Source organism: Hyla sarda, chromosome 8, assembly GCF_029499605.1.
Source record: "Hyla sarda isolate aHylSar1 chromosome 8, aHylSar1.hap1, whole genome shotgun sequence".
Classification (NCBI taxonomy): Eukaryota; Metazoa; Chordata; class Amphibia; order Anura; family Hylidae; genus Hyla; species Hyla sarda.
Genome location: NC_079196.1, coordinates 46,255,400 through 46,270,297, shown reverse-complemented (window position 1 = coordinate 46,270,297; position 14,898 = coordinate 46,255,400). Strand labels below are relative to the sequence as shown.

Here is a 14,898-nt window from a genome sequence, read left to right as displayed (position 1 = left end):
TCTTTTCTTTCTGATAGGACTCCTCTGTGCTCTCTCCTGTCCGATGGGACTCCTCTGTTCTCTCTCCTGTCTGATAGTACTCCTCTGTGCTATCTCCTGTATGAAAGCAATCCTCTGTGCTCTCTCCTGTCTGAAAGGACTCCTCTGTGCTCTCTCCTGTGTTATATCACTCCTCTGTGCTCTCTCCTGCCTGATAGCACTCCTCTGTTCTCTCTCCTGTCTGATGGCACTCCTCTGTGCTCTCTCCTGCCCTAAAGGACTCCTCTGTGCTCTCTCCTGTCTGATAGGACTCCTCTGTGCTCTCTCCTGTCTGATAGCACTCCTCTGTGCTCTCTCCTGTCTGATAAGACTCCTCTGTGCTCTCTCCTGTCTGATAGTACTCCTCTGTGCTGTCTCCTGTCTGATTGTAGTCCTCTGTGCTCTTTTCTGTCTGATAGTACTCCTCTGTGCTTTCTCCTGTCTGATAGTACTCCTCTGTGCTCTCTCCTGTCTGATAGGACTCCTCTGTGCTCTCTCTTGTCTGATAGGACTCCTTTGTGCTCTCTCCTGTCTGATAGTACTCCTCTGTGCTCTCTCCTGTCTGATAGGACTCCTCTGTGCTCTCTCCTGTCTGATAGTACTCCTCTGTGCTCTCTCCTTCTGATAGGACTCCTCTGTGCTTTCTCCTGTCTGATAGGACTCCTCTGTGCTCTCTCCTGTCTGATTGGACTCCTCTGTGCTCTCTCCTGTCTGATAGGACTCCTCCTTGCTCTCTCCTGTCTGATAGATCTCCTCTGTGCTTCCTCCTGTCTGATAGTACTCCTCTGTACTCTCTCCTGTCTGATAGAACTCCTCTGTGCTCTGTCCTGTCTGATATTACTCCTCTGTGCTCTCTCCTGTCTGATAGGACTCCTCTGTGCTCTCTCCTGTCTGATAGTACTCCCATATTAGACAGGAGTGAGCACAGAGGAGTATGGTCTAGTATTTGTTCAGAGAAACAGGAAAAAAGGTTCCTAAATGGCATAGGGGTAGAGGCGGTGTGGACTGTAAAACCTAAAATAGGTGAGATTGATTCCATGCATTAAACTATTGAAAAGCTGCATTATAGCAGCAAGATTGAATATTGGCAGGATTACCTTTTTATTAACCCCTTAAGGACGCAGGACGTAAAAGTACGTCCTGGTTCGGTGGTACTTAACGCACCAGGACGTACATTTACGTCCTGTGCATAACCGCTGGCATCGGAGCGATGCCCGTGTCATGCGCGGCTGATCCCGGCTGCTGATCGCAGCCAGGGACCCGCCTGCAATGGCCGACGCCCGCGATCTCGCGGGCATCCGCCATTAACCCCTCAGGTGCCGGGATCAATACAGATCCCGGCATCTGCGGCAGTGCGCGATTTAAATGAACGATCGGATCACCCGCAGCGCTGCTGCGGGGATTCGATCATTCAGAACGCCGCACGGAGGTCCCCTCACCTTCCGGCTCCCGGCATCTTCTGCTCTGGTCTGAGATCGAGCAGACCAGAACAGAAGATAGCCGATAACACTGATCTGTTCTATAGTACTCCTCTGTTCTCTCTCCTGTCTGATATTACTCCTCTGTGCTCTTTTCTGTCTGATAGGACTCCTCTGTGCTCTCTCCTGTCTGATGGGACTCCTCTGTGCTCTCTCCTGTCTGATAGTACTCCTCTGTGCTATTTCCTGTATGAAAGCAATCCTCTGTGCTCTCTCCTGTCTGAAAGGACTCCTCTGTGCTCTCTCCTGTGTGATATCACTCCTCTGTGCTCTCTCCTGCCTGATAGCACTCCTCTGTTCTCTCTCCTGTCTGATGGCACTCCCCTGTGCTCTCTCCTGCCCTAAAGGACTCCTCTGTGCTCTCTCCTGTCTGATAGGACTCCTCTGTGCTCTCTCCTGTCTGATAGCAATCCTCTGTGCTCTCTCCTGTCTGATAAGACTCCTCTGTGCTCTCTCCTGTCTGATAGTACTCCTCTGTGCTGTCTCCTGTCTGATTGTAGTCTTCTGTGCTCTTTTCTGCCTGATAGAACTCCTCTGTGCTTTCTCCTGTCTGATAGTACTCCTCTGTGCTCTCTCCTGTCTGATAGGACACCTCTGTGCTCTCTCCTGTCTGATAGCACTCCTCTGTGCTCTTTTCTGTCTGATTGTACTCCTCTGTGCTCTCTCCTGTCTGATAGGACTCCTCTGTGCTCTCTCATGTCTGATAGGTCTTCTCTCTGCTCTCTCCTGTCTGATAACACTGCTCTGTGCTCTCTCCTGTCTGAATGCACTCCTCTGTGCTCTCTCCTGTCCGATAGGACTCCTCTTTGTTCTCTCCTGTCTGATAGTACTCCTCTGTGCTGTCTCCTGTCTGATAGTAGTCCTCTGTGCTCTTTTCTGTCTGATAGTACTCCTCTGTACTTTCTCCTATCTGATAGTACTCCTCTGTGCTCTCTCCTGTCTGATAGGACTCCTCTTTGCTCTCTCTTGTCTAATAGGACTCCTTTGTGCTCTCTCCTGTCTGATAGTACTCCTCTGTGCTCTCTCCTGTCTGATATTACTCCTCTGTGCTCTTTTCTTTCTGATAGGACTCCTCTGTGCTCTCTCCTGTCCGATGGGACTCCTCTGTTCTCTCTCCTGTCTGATAGTACTCCTCTGTGCTATCTCCTGTATGAAAGCAATCCTCTGTGCTCTCTCCTGTCTGAAAGGACTCCTCTGTGCTCTCTCCTGTGTTATATCACTCCTCTGTGCTCTCTCCTGCCTGATAGCACTCCTCTGTTCTCTCTCCTGTCTGATGGCACTCCTCTGTGCTCTCTCCTGCCCTAAAGGACTCCTCTGTGCTCTCTCCTGTCTGATAGGACTCCTCTGTGCTCTCTCCTGTCTGATAGCACTCCTCTGTGCTCTCTCCTGTCTGATAGTACTCCTCTGTGCTGTCTCCTGTCTGATTGTAGTCCTCTGTGCTCTTTTCTGTCTGATAGTACTCCTCTGTGCTTTCTCCTGTCTGATAGTACTCCTCTGTGCTCTCTCCTGTCTGATAGTACTACTCTGTGCTCTTTTTTGTCTGATAGGACTCCTCTGTGCTCTCTCCTGTCTGATGGGACTCCTCTGTGCTCTCTCCTGCCTGATAGTACTCCTCTGTGCTATCTCCTGTATGAAAGGAATCCTCTGTGCTCTCTCCTTTCTGAAAGGACTCCTCTGTGCTCTCTCCTGCCTGATGGCACTCCTCTGTTCTCTCTCCTGTCTGATGGCACTCCTCTGTGCTCTCTCTTGTCTGAAAGGACTCCTCTGTGCTCTCTCCTGTCTGATAGCACTCCTCTGTGCTCTCTCCTGTCTGATAGCACTCCTCTGTGCTCTCTCCTGTCTGATAGCACTCCTCTGTGCTCTCTCCTGTCTGATAGGACTCCTCTGTGCTCTCTCCAGTCTGATAGCACTCCCCCGTGCTCTCTCCTGCCTGATAGTACTCCTCTGTGCTATCTCCTGTATGAAAGGAATCCTCTGTGCTCTCTCCTTTCTGAAAGGACTCCTCTGTGCTCTCTCCTGCCTGATGGCACTCCTCTGTTCTCTCTCCTGTCTGATGGCACTCCTCTGTGCTCTCTCCTGTCTGAAAGGACTCCTCTGTGCTCTCTCCTGTCTGATAGCACTCCTCTGTGCTCTCTCCTGTCTGATAGCACTCCTCTGTGCTCTCTCCTGTCTGATAGCACTCCTCTGTGCTCTCTCCTGTCTGAAAGGACTCCTCTGTGCTCTCTCCTGTCTGAAAGCACTCCCCCGTGCTCTCTCCTGTCTGATAAGACTCCTCTGTGCTCTCTCCTGTCTGAAAGGACTTCTATGTGCTCTCTCCTGCCTGATAGCACTGCTCTGTGCTCTCTCCTGTCTGATAGCACTCCTATGTGCTCTCCTGTCTGATAACACTTCTATGTGCTCTCTCCTGTCTGATAACACTTCTCTGTGCTCTCTCCTGTCTCATAGCACTCCTTCCTCTGTTCTCTCTCCTGTCTGATTGGACTCCTCTGTGTTCTCTCCTGTCTGATAGTAGTCCTCTGTGCTCTCTCCTGTCACATGGTACTCCTCTGTGCTCTCTGCTGTCTTATAGAATTCCTAGGTGCTCTCCCCTGTCTGATAGCACTCCTCTGTGCTCTCTGCTGTCTGATAGCACTCCTCTGTGCTCTCTCCTGTCTGATAGGACTGCTCTGTGCTCTCTCCTGTCTGATAGCACTCCTCCGTGCTCTCTCCTGTCTGATAAGACCCCTCTGTGCTCTCTCCTGTCTGATAGGACTTCTATGTGCTCTCTGCTGTCTGATAGCACTGCTCTGTGCTCTCTCCTGTCTGATAGCACTCCTCTGTGCTCTCTCCTGTCTGATACCACTCCTCTGTGCTCTCTCCTGTCTGATAGTAGTCCTCTGTGCTCTCTCTTGTCTGATAGCACTCCTCTGTGCTCTCTCCTGTCTGATCGCACTCCTCTGTGCTCTCACCTGTCCAATAGGACTCCTCTGTGCTCTCTCCTGTCTGATAGTACTCCTTTGTGCTCTCTCCTGTCTGATAGTACTCCTCTGTGCTCTTTTATTTCTGATAGGACTACTCTGTGCTCTCTCCTGTCTGCTGGGACTCCTCTGTGCTCTCTCCTGTCTGATAGTACTCCTCTGTACTATCTCCTGTATGAAAGCAATCCTCTGTGCTCTCTCCTGTCTGAATGGACTCCTCTGTGCTCTCTCCTGTGTGATATCACTCCTCTGTGCTCTGTCCTGCCTGATACCACTCCTCTGTTCTCTCTCCTGTCTGATGGCACTCCTCTGTGCTCTCTCCTGTCTGAAAGGACTCCTCTGTGCTCTCTCCTGTCTGATAGCACTCCTCTGTGCTCTCTCCTGTCTGATAGCACTCCTCTGTGCTCTCTCCTGTCTGATAGCACTCCTCTGTGCTCTCTCCTGTCTGATAGGACTCCTCTGTGCTCTCTCCTGTCTGATAGCCCTCCTCTGTGCTCTATCCTGTCTGATAAGACTCCTCTGTGCTCTCTCCTGTCTGATAGCACTCCTATGTGCTCTCTCCTAACTGATAGCACTCCCCTGTGCTCTCTCCTGTCTGCTAGCACTCCTCTGTGCTCTCTCCTGTCAGATAGGACTCATCTGTGCTCTCTCCTGCCTGATGGTACTCCTCTGTGCTCTCTGCTGTCTGATTGGATTCCTCTGTGCTCTCCCCTGTCTGATAGCACTGCTCTGTGCTCTCTCCTGTCCAATAGGACTCCTCTGTGCTCTGTCCTGTCTGATAGTGCTCCTCTGTGCTCTCTCCTGTCTGATAGTACTCCTCTGTGCTCTTTTCTGTGTGATAGGACTCCTCTGTGCTCTCTCGTGACTGATAGGACTTATCTATGCTCTCTCCTGTCTGATAACACTGCTCTGTGCTCTCTCCTGTCTTGTAGCACTCCTCTGTGCTCTCCCCTGTCTGATAGCACACCTCTGTGCTCTCTCCTGTCTGATAGCACTCCTCTGTGCTCTCTCCTGTCTGATAGGACTCCTCTGTGCTCTCTCCTGTCTGATAGGACACCTCTGTGCTCTCTCTTGTCTGATAGCACTCCTCTGTGCTCTTTTCTGTCTGATTGTACTCCTCTGTGCTCTCTCCTGTCTGATAGGACTCCTCTGTGCTCTCTCCTGTCTGATAGGACACCTCTGTGCTCTCTCCTGTCTGATAGCACTCCCCTGTGCTCTTTTCTGTCTGATTGTACTCCTCTGTGCTCTCTCCTGTCTGATAGGACTCCTCTGTGCTCTCTCATGTCTGATAGGTCTTCTCTCTGCTCTCTCCTGTCTGATAACACTGCTCTGTGCTCTCTCCTGTCTGAATGCACTCCTCTGTGCTCTCTCCTGTCCGATAGGACTCCTCTTTGTTCTCTCCTGTCTGATAGTACTCCTCTGTGCTGTCTCCTGTCTGATAGTAGTCCTCTGTGCTCTTTTCTGTCTGATAGTACTCCTCTGTACTTTCTCCTATCTGATAGTACTCCTCTGTGCTCTCTCCTGTCTGATAGGACTCCTCTGTGCTCTCTCTTGTCTGATAGGACTCCTTTGTGCTCTCTCCTGTCTGATAGTACTCCTCTGTTCTCTCTCCTGTCTGATATTACTCCTCTGTGCTCTTTTCTGTCTGATAGGACTCCTCTGTGCTCTCTCCTGTCTGATGGGACTCCTCTGTGCTCTCTCCTGTCTGATAGTACTCCTCTGTGCTATTTCCTGTATGAAAGCAATCCTCTGTGCTCTCTCCTGTCTGAAAGGACTCCTCTGTGCTCTCTCCTGTGTGATATCACTCCTCTGTGCTCTCTCCTGCCTGATAGCACTCCTCTGTCCTCTCTCCTGTCTGATGGCACTCCCCTGTGCTCTCTCCTGCCCTAAAGGACTCCTCTGTGCTCTCTCCTGTCTGATAGGACTCCTCTGTGCTCTCTCCTGTCTGATAGCAATCCTCTGTGCTCTCTCCTGTCTGATAAGACTCCTCTGTGCTCTCTCCTGTCTGATAGTACTCCTCTGTGCTGTCTCCTGTCTGATTGTAGTCTTCTGTGCTCTTTTCTGCCTGATAGTACTCCTCTGTGCTTTCTCCTGTCTGATAGTACTCCTCTGTGCTCTCTCCTGTCTGATAGGACACCTCTGTGCTCTCTCCTGTCTGATAGCACTCCTCTGTGCTCTTTTCTGTCTGATTGTACTCCTCTGTGCTCTCTCCTGTCTGATAGGACTCCTCTGTGCTCTCTCATGTCTGATAGGTCTTCTCTCTGCTCTCTCCTGTCTGATAACACTGCTCTGTGCTCTCTCCTGTCTGAATGCACTCCTCTGTGCTCTCTCCTGTCCGATAGGACTCCTCTTTGTTCTCTCCTGTCTGATAGTACTCCTCTGTGCTGTCTCCTGTCTGATAGTAGTCCTCTGTGCTCTTTTATGTCTGATAGTACTCCTCTGTACTTTCTCCTATCTGATAGTACTCCTCTGTGCTCTCTCCTGTCTGATAGGACTCCTCTTTGCTCTCTCTTGTCTAATAGGACTCCTTTGTGCTCTCTCCTGTCTGATAGTACTCCTCTGTGCTCTCTCCTGTCTGATATTACTCCTCTGTGCTCTTTTCTTTCTGATAGGACTCCTCTGTGCTCTCTCCTGTCCGATGGGACTCCTCTGTTCTCTCTCCTGTCTGATAGTACTCCTCTGTGCTATCTCCTGTATGAAAGCAATCCTCTGTGCTCTCTCCTGTCTGAAAGGACTCCTCTGTGCTCTCTCCTGTGTTATATCACTCCTCTGTGCTCTCTCCTGCCTGATAGCACTCCTCTGTTCTCTCTCCTGTCTGATGGCACTCCTCTGTGCTCTCTCCTGCCCTAAAGGACTCCTCTGTGCTCTCTCCTGTCTGATAGGACTCCTCTGTGCTCTCTCCTGTCTGATAGCACTCCTCTGTGCTCTCTCCTGTCTGATAAGACTCCTCTGTGCTCTCTCCTGTCTGATAGTACTCCTCTGTGCTGTCTCCTGTCTGATTGTAGTCCTCTGTGCTCTTTTCTGTCTGATAGTACTCCTCTGTGCTTTCTCCTGTCTGATAGTACTCCTCTGTGCTCTCTCCTGTCTGATAGGACTCCTCTGTGCTCTCTCTTGTCTGATAGGACTCCTTTGTGCTCTCTCCTGTCTGATAGTACTCCTCTGTGCTCTCTCCTGTCTGATAGGACTCCTCTGTGCTCTCTCCTGTCTGATAGTACTCCTCTGTGCTCTCTCCTTCTGATAGGACTCCTCTGTGCTTTCTCCTGTCTGATAGGACTCCTCTGTGCTCTCTCCTGTCTGATTGGACTCCTCTGTGCTCTCTCCTGTCTGATAGGACTCCTCCTTGCTCTCTCCTGTCTGATAGATCTCCTCTGTGCTTCCTCCTGTCTGATAGTACTCCTCTGTACTCTCTCCTGTCTGATAGAACTCCTCTGTGCTCTGTCCTGTCTGATATTACTCCTCTGTGCTCTCTCCTGTCTGATAGGACTCCTCTGTGCTCTCTCCTGTCTGATAGTACTCCCATATTAGACAGGAGTGAGCACAGAGGAGTATGGTCTAGTATTTGTTCAGAGAAACAGGAAAAAAGGTTCCTAAATGGCATAGGGGTAGAGGCGGTGCGGACTGTAAAACCTAAAATAGGTGAGATTGATTCCATGCATTAAACTATTGAAAAGCTGCATTATAGCAGCAAGATTGAATATTGGCAGGATTACCTTTTTATTAACCCCTTAAGGACGCAGGACGTAAAAGTACGTCCTGGTTCGGTGGTACTTAACGCACCAGGACGTACATTTACGTCCTGTGCATAACCGCTGGCATCGGAGCGATGCCCGTGTCATGCGCGGCTGATCCCGGCTGCTGATCGCAGCCAGGGACCCGCCTGCAATGGCCGACGCCCGCGATCTCGCGGGCATCCGCCATTAACCCCTCAGGTGCCGGGATCAATACAGATCCCGGCATCTGCGGCAGTGCGCGATTTAAATGAACGATCGGATCACCCGCAGCGCTGCTGCGGGGATTCGATCATTCAGAACGCCGCACGGAGGTCCCCTCACCTTCCGGCTCCCGGCATCTTCTGCTCTGGTCTGAGATCGAGCAGACCAGAACAGAAGATAGCCGATAACACTGATCTGTTCTATGTCCTATACATAGAACAGATCAGTATTAGCAATCATGGTATTGCTATGAATAGTCCCCTATGGGGACTATTCAAGTGTAAAAAAAAATGTAAAAAAATTTAAAAGTAAAAAAAAAGTGAAAAATCCCCTCCCCCAATAAAAAAGTTAAACGTTTGTTTTTTCCTATTTTACCTCCAAAAAGCGTAAAAAATACATTTTACAGACATATTTGGTATCGCCGCGTGCATAAATGTCCAAACTATTAAAATAAAATGTTAATGATCCCGTACGGGAACGGCGTGAACGTAAAAAAAAAAAGTCCAAAATTGCTACTTTTTTAATACATTTTATTGAAAAAAATTATAAAAAATGTATGAAAAGTTTTTTATATGCAAATGTGGTATCAAAAAAAAGTACAGATCATGGCGCAAAAAAATGAGCCCTCATACCGCCGCTTATACAGAAAAAAAAAAGTTAGAGGTCATCAAAATAAAGGGATTATAATTTGGTTAAAAAGTTTGTGATTTTTTTAAGCACAACAATAATATAAAAGTATGTAATAATGGGTATCATTTTAATTGTATTGACCCTCAGAATAAAGAACACACGTCCCTTTTAAATTGTACGGCGTGAAAACTAAACCTTCCAAAATTAGCAAAATTGCGTTTTTTCTTTTTAATTTCCCCAAAAAATAGTGTTTTTTGGTTGCGCCATACATTTTATGATATAATGAGTTATGTCATTACAAAGGACAACTGGTCGCGCAAAAAACAAGCCCTCATACTAGTCTGTCGATGAACATATAAAAGAGTTATAAAAGAGTTTTAGAAGGCGAGGAGGAAAAAATGAAAACGTAAAAATGTAATTGTCTGAGTCCTTAAGGCCAAAGTGGGCTGAGTCCTTAAGGGGTTAAACTGGTTTTACCATGTTTGCATTGTTTACTCGATGCTCATTGTAGCCAGAATTTGTACCTTTACACCTATGAGTATATATGTAAAAGTATACAATACTCTAAACTTGCATTGCTATAGTAGTAATTTATAGCTTAGATAATTACAGTACTGCATATTTTCCTCCTTCTATGTTTTGCAGTTTGTACCCTCCCAAATAATTGTTTTATATGGATATGCATTTATGCAGCATAACTAATAACCAATTAAATTGTGTGTGCTTTATAACTTGGAATGGGGGTATATTCAAACTCACTTTTTTTCTACTATACTACAATGACATATTTGTAAATTATGGTTAGGCTGGGTTCACGCATTAGAATTTCCAAGCTGAATTCTGCTTTAAAAACTCCACTCGAAAACTCTGATGTAGCAGAGTCCCATTGCTGTCAATAGAATCCTTCTGCACCGTGCACACTACGGAATTTCGGAGCTGTGGAGTTATCTGCCGCTGAAATTCATTTGCCGAAAGAATGTACTTTTTTGACGGAAAACCTCACAGAATACATTGCCATCTATGGGGGCCGATAATGTCCACAAAATCCTAGTGCTGACTGATTCAGTTCTGGACAATCCCGATCATTTTGTAACAGCCCTACAGTGGGGCAAAAAAGTATTTAGTCAGCCACCAATTGGCTAGTTCTCCCACTTAAAAAGATAAGAGAGGCCTGCAATTTTCATCATAGGTATAACTCAAAGAGACAATGAGAAAAAAAAAATCCATAAAATCACATTGTCTGATTTTTAAAGAATTTATTTGCAAATTATGGTAGAAAATAAGTATTTGGTCACCTACAAGCAAGCAAGATTTCTGGCTCTCACAGACCTGTAACTTCTTCTTTAAGAGTCTCCTCTGTTCTCCACTCGTTACCTGTATTAATGGCTCCTGTTTTAACTTGTTATCAGTATAAAAGACACCTGTCCACAACCTCAAACAGTCACACTCCAAACTCCACTATGGCCAAGACCAAAGAGCTGTCAAAGGACACCAGAAACAAAATTGTAGACCTGCACCAGGGTGGGAAGGCTGAATCTGCAATAGGCAAGCAGCTTGGTGTGAAGAAACCAACTGTGGGAGCAATTATTAGAAAATTGAAAGACATACAAGACCACTGACAATCTCCCTTGATCTGGGGGAACTAGTGAATGACCTGCAGAGAGCTGGGACCAAAGTAACAAAGGCTACCATCAGTATCCCACTACGCAACCAGGGACTCAAATCATGCAGGGCCAGACGTGTCCCCCTGCTTAAGCCAGTACATGTCTGGGCCTGTCTGAAGTTTGCTAAAGAGCGTTTGGATGATCCAGAAGAGGATTGGGAGAATTTCATATGGTCAAATGAAACCAAAGTAGAACTTTTTGGTAAAAACTCAACTTGTCGTGTTTAGAGGAGAACGAATGCTGAGTTGCATCTAAAGAACACCATACCTACTGTGAGGCATGGGGGTGGAAATATCATGCTTTGGGGCTGTTTTTCTGCTAAGGGACCTGGACGACTGATCCGTGTAAAGAAAAGAATGAATGGGGCCATGTATCGTGAGATTTTGAGTGAAAACCTCCTTCCATCAGCAAGGGCATTGAAGATGAAACGTGGCTGGGTCTTTCAGCATGACTATGATCCCAAACACACCGCCCGGGCAACGAAGAAGTGAAAGTCCATGTTGCCCAGCGACAGCCACAAAACATCACTGCTCTAGAGGAGATCTGCATGGAGGAATGGGCCAAAATACCAGCAACAGTGTGTGAAAACCTTGTGAAGACTTACAGAAAACATTTGACCTCTGTCATTGCCAACAAAGGGTATATAACAAAGTACTGAGATGAACTTTTGTTATTGATACTTATTTTCCACCATAATTTGCAAATACATTCTTTAAAAATCAGACAATGTGATTTTATAGATTTTTTTTCTCATTATGTATGGAGAACTTGCACAATTGGTGGTTGACTAAATACTTTTTTGCCCCACTGTATGTGATCGTACCCAGTGACAAACTCAGCTCTGATGCATTGTTATACTCAGCACTGCTACAACTGTATGTTCTTGCTCAATTTTATGTTCTGTTAATAGAACCTCATTGCTGACAGTGGCAAGGCATGTATGATGACATTAGGTTGCCCCTAATGTCTTTAAGTTCCTGTGTCTGTTTATTAGGTTACATGTTATCAATAATCTCAGCTGGGTAATATTTTCCTGCTGGATTTATGACCGTCATTCACCCTTCTTATTGGACGACATCCTTTTAGTTCTTGCCTTTAAGGCACAATATATAGGATGGTTCAGTCCACTCTTGTCTGTGCAACTGTGAGCTTTTGTTTTTCCCATGGTGACTCAGGGTGCTGAAAAGAGAGAAGAATTGCGCACGCAGAACACGAAGACACAACATGAAAAACACGCAGACACATAACAGTTGGCCGCAACAGGTACGTGTTAGATGATGAAGATGATAGTATCACATTACACCAGTGTTTCCCAACCAGGGTGCCTCCAGCTGTTGCCTTTGGCTGTCCGGACATGATGGTAGTTGTAGTTTTGCATCAGCTGGAGGCACCCTGGTTGGGAAACACTGTTTTACATTGATGTAGTGTTTATTATTACTTTACCTATGAGATATTTTTTTTATAATTTTGTAATTATGTGTATATATCTTTTGCTTTTAGGTTGACGTAGACGATGGCCAGTTACTGATTGAGGAGGATCAGAAGGATAGAAAGTTTTCTAGTAATGTCTTCTGGGCTGGGTTTAACTTGATCAATGCCATCCTAGGTACAGGAATGATAGGTAAGTACATCTACAGCAATTTGATGCATTTACTCTATACTATATAATAATATGTACCTCTATAACATGTGTTTATTATCCCTGTACTGTGACATCACTGTGTATTATTCCTGTACTGTGACATCACTGTGTGTATTATCCATGTACTGTGACATCACAGTGTGTATTATCCCTGTATTGTGACATCACTGTGTGTATTATCCCTGTACTGTGACATCACTATCTGTATTATCCCTGTACTGTGTGTATTATCCCTGTACTGTGACATCACTGTGTATTATTCCTGTACTGTGGCATCACTGTGTGTATTATCCCTGTACTGTGACATCACTATGTGTATTATCCCTGTACTGTGACATCACTGTGTGTATTATCCCTGTACTGTGACATCACTGTGTGTATTATCCCTGTACTGTGACATCACTGTGTGTATTATTCCTGTACTGTGATATCACTGTGTGTATTATCCCTGTACTGTAACATCACTGTGTGTATTATCCCTATACTGTTTGTATTATCCCTGTACAGTGACATCACTGTGTGTATTATCCCTGTACTGTGACATCACTGGTCTATTATTCCTGTACTGTGACATCACTGTGTGTATTATCCCTGTTCTGTGACATCACTGGTCTATTATTCCTGTACTGTGACATCACTGTGTATATTATCCCTGTACTGTGAAATCACTGTGTGTATTATCCCTGTACTGTGACATCGCTGTGTGTATTATCCCTGTACTGTGACATCACTGGTCTATTATTCCTGTACTGTGACATCACTGTGTATATTATCCCTGTACTGTGACATCACTGGTCTATTATCCCTGTACTGTGACATCACTGGTCTATTATCCCTGTATTGTGGCATACTGGTCTATTATCCCTGTACTGTGACATCACTGGTCTATTATTCCTGTACTGTGACATCACTGTGTATTATCCCTGTACTGTGACATCACTGATCTATTATCCCTGTATTGTGACATACTGGTCTATTATCCCTGTACTGTGACATCACTGGTCTATTATCCCTGTATTGTGACATACTGGTCTATTATCCCTGTACTGTGACATCACTGGTCTATTATTCCTGTACTGTGACATCACTGTGTATTATCCCTGTACTGTGACATCACTGGTCTATTATCCTTGTATTGTGACATACTGGTCTATTATCCCTGTACTGTGACATCACTGGTCTATTATCCCTGTATTGTGACATACTGGTCTATTATCCCTGTACTGTGACATCACTGGTCTATTATTCCTGTACTGTGACATCGCTGTGTGTATTATTCCTGTACTGTGACATCACTGGTCTATTATTCCTGTACTGTGACATCACTGTGTATATTATCCCTGTACTGTGACATCACTGTGTATTATCCCTGTACTGTGACATCACTGGTCTATTATCCCTGTATTGTGACATACTGGTCTATTATCCCTGTACTGTAACATCACTGGTCTATTATTCCTGTACTGTGACATCGCTGTGTGTATTATTCCTGTACTGTGACATCACTGGTCTATTATTCCTGTACTGTGACATCACTGTGTATATTATCCCTGTACTGTGACATCACTGTGTATTATCCCTGTACTGTGACATCACTGTGAGCATTATCCCTGTACTGTGACTTCACTTTGTTTAGTATCCCTGTACTGTGACATCACTGTGTATTATCCCTGTACTGTGACATCACTGTGTGCATTATCCCTGTACTGTGACATCACTGTGTGCATTATCCCTGTACTGTGACATCACTGCGTTTTATCCCTGTACTGTGACATAACTGCAAAAGGAACCTCCAACCTGCTTCATCAGGCAGTCTTACTGTGAAACGCGTTGTATCATGTGTGAATAAATCTGAGATCCCTACAATTGTGTGTCCAGCGCCTTTGAATCCCGTCGTGAGGTTGGAGGTTTCTTTTACATTTATATCGAATTGGACGCGGAGCGGCTGCAGGCACCTAACACTATTGTTTTTATCCATGGTAACACTTGGCGGAGTGTAACTTTTTGTGGTAAGCACCACTTCTACCTTTTATCCCGTTAGATAATGGTATCACACTATGGAGCGCTGTCTGCTTTTTTGTTTTAGACTGTGACATAACTGTGTATTATCCCTGTACTGTGAGATCACTGGTATATTATCCCTGTTCTGTGACATCACTGTATATTATCCCTGTACTGTGACATCACTGTGTGTATTATTCCTGCACTATGAAATCACTGTGTGTATTATCCCTGTACTGTGACATCACTTGTCTATTATTCCTGTACTGTGACATCACTGTGTGTATTATCCCTGCACTGTGACATCACTGTGTATATTATCCCTGTACTGTGACATCATTTTGTATATTATCCCTGTACTGTGACATCACTGTGTATTATTTCTGTACTGTTACATCACTGGTGTATTATCCTTGTACTGTGACATCACTGTGTGTATTATCCCTGTACTGTGACATCACTGTGTGTATTATCCCTGTACTGTGACATCACTGTGTGTATTATTCCTGTACTGTGACATCACTCTGTATATTATACCTGTACTGTGACATCTCTGTGTATATTATCCCTGTACTG

The 14,898-nt window shown here is 45.7% G+C and overlaps 1 protein-coding gene across 3 annotated transcripts in view; it reads left to right on the top strand.

Moving 5' to 3' along the window:
- The window catches only part of SLC38A11 (solute carrier family 38 member 11), a 224,105-nt gene that overhangs the window by 135,715 nt on the left and 73,492 nt on the right, over positions 1-14,898 (top strand). For 2 of the 3 annotated variants that reach the window (XM_056534816.1, XM_056534815.1), the window contains exons 2-3: positions 11,855-11,942; positions 12,180-12,300. In XM_056534816.1, coding sequence (XP_056390791.1) covers positions 11,904-11,942; positions 12,180-12,300 — 160 coding nt within the window. In that variant the 5' untranslated portion in view covers positions 11,855-11,903. The remainder of the gene's footprint in view (positions 1-11,854; positions 11,943-12,179; positions 12,301-14,898) is intronic. The other variant, XM_056534818.1, reaches the window with a different exon arrangement.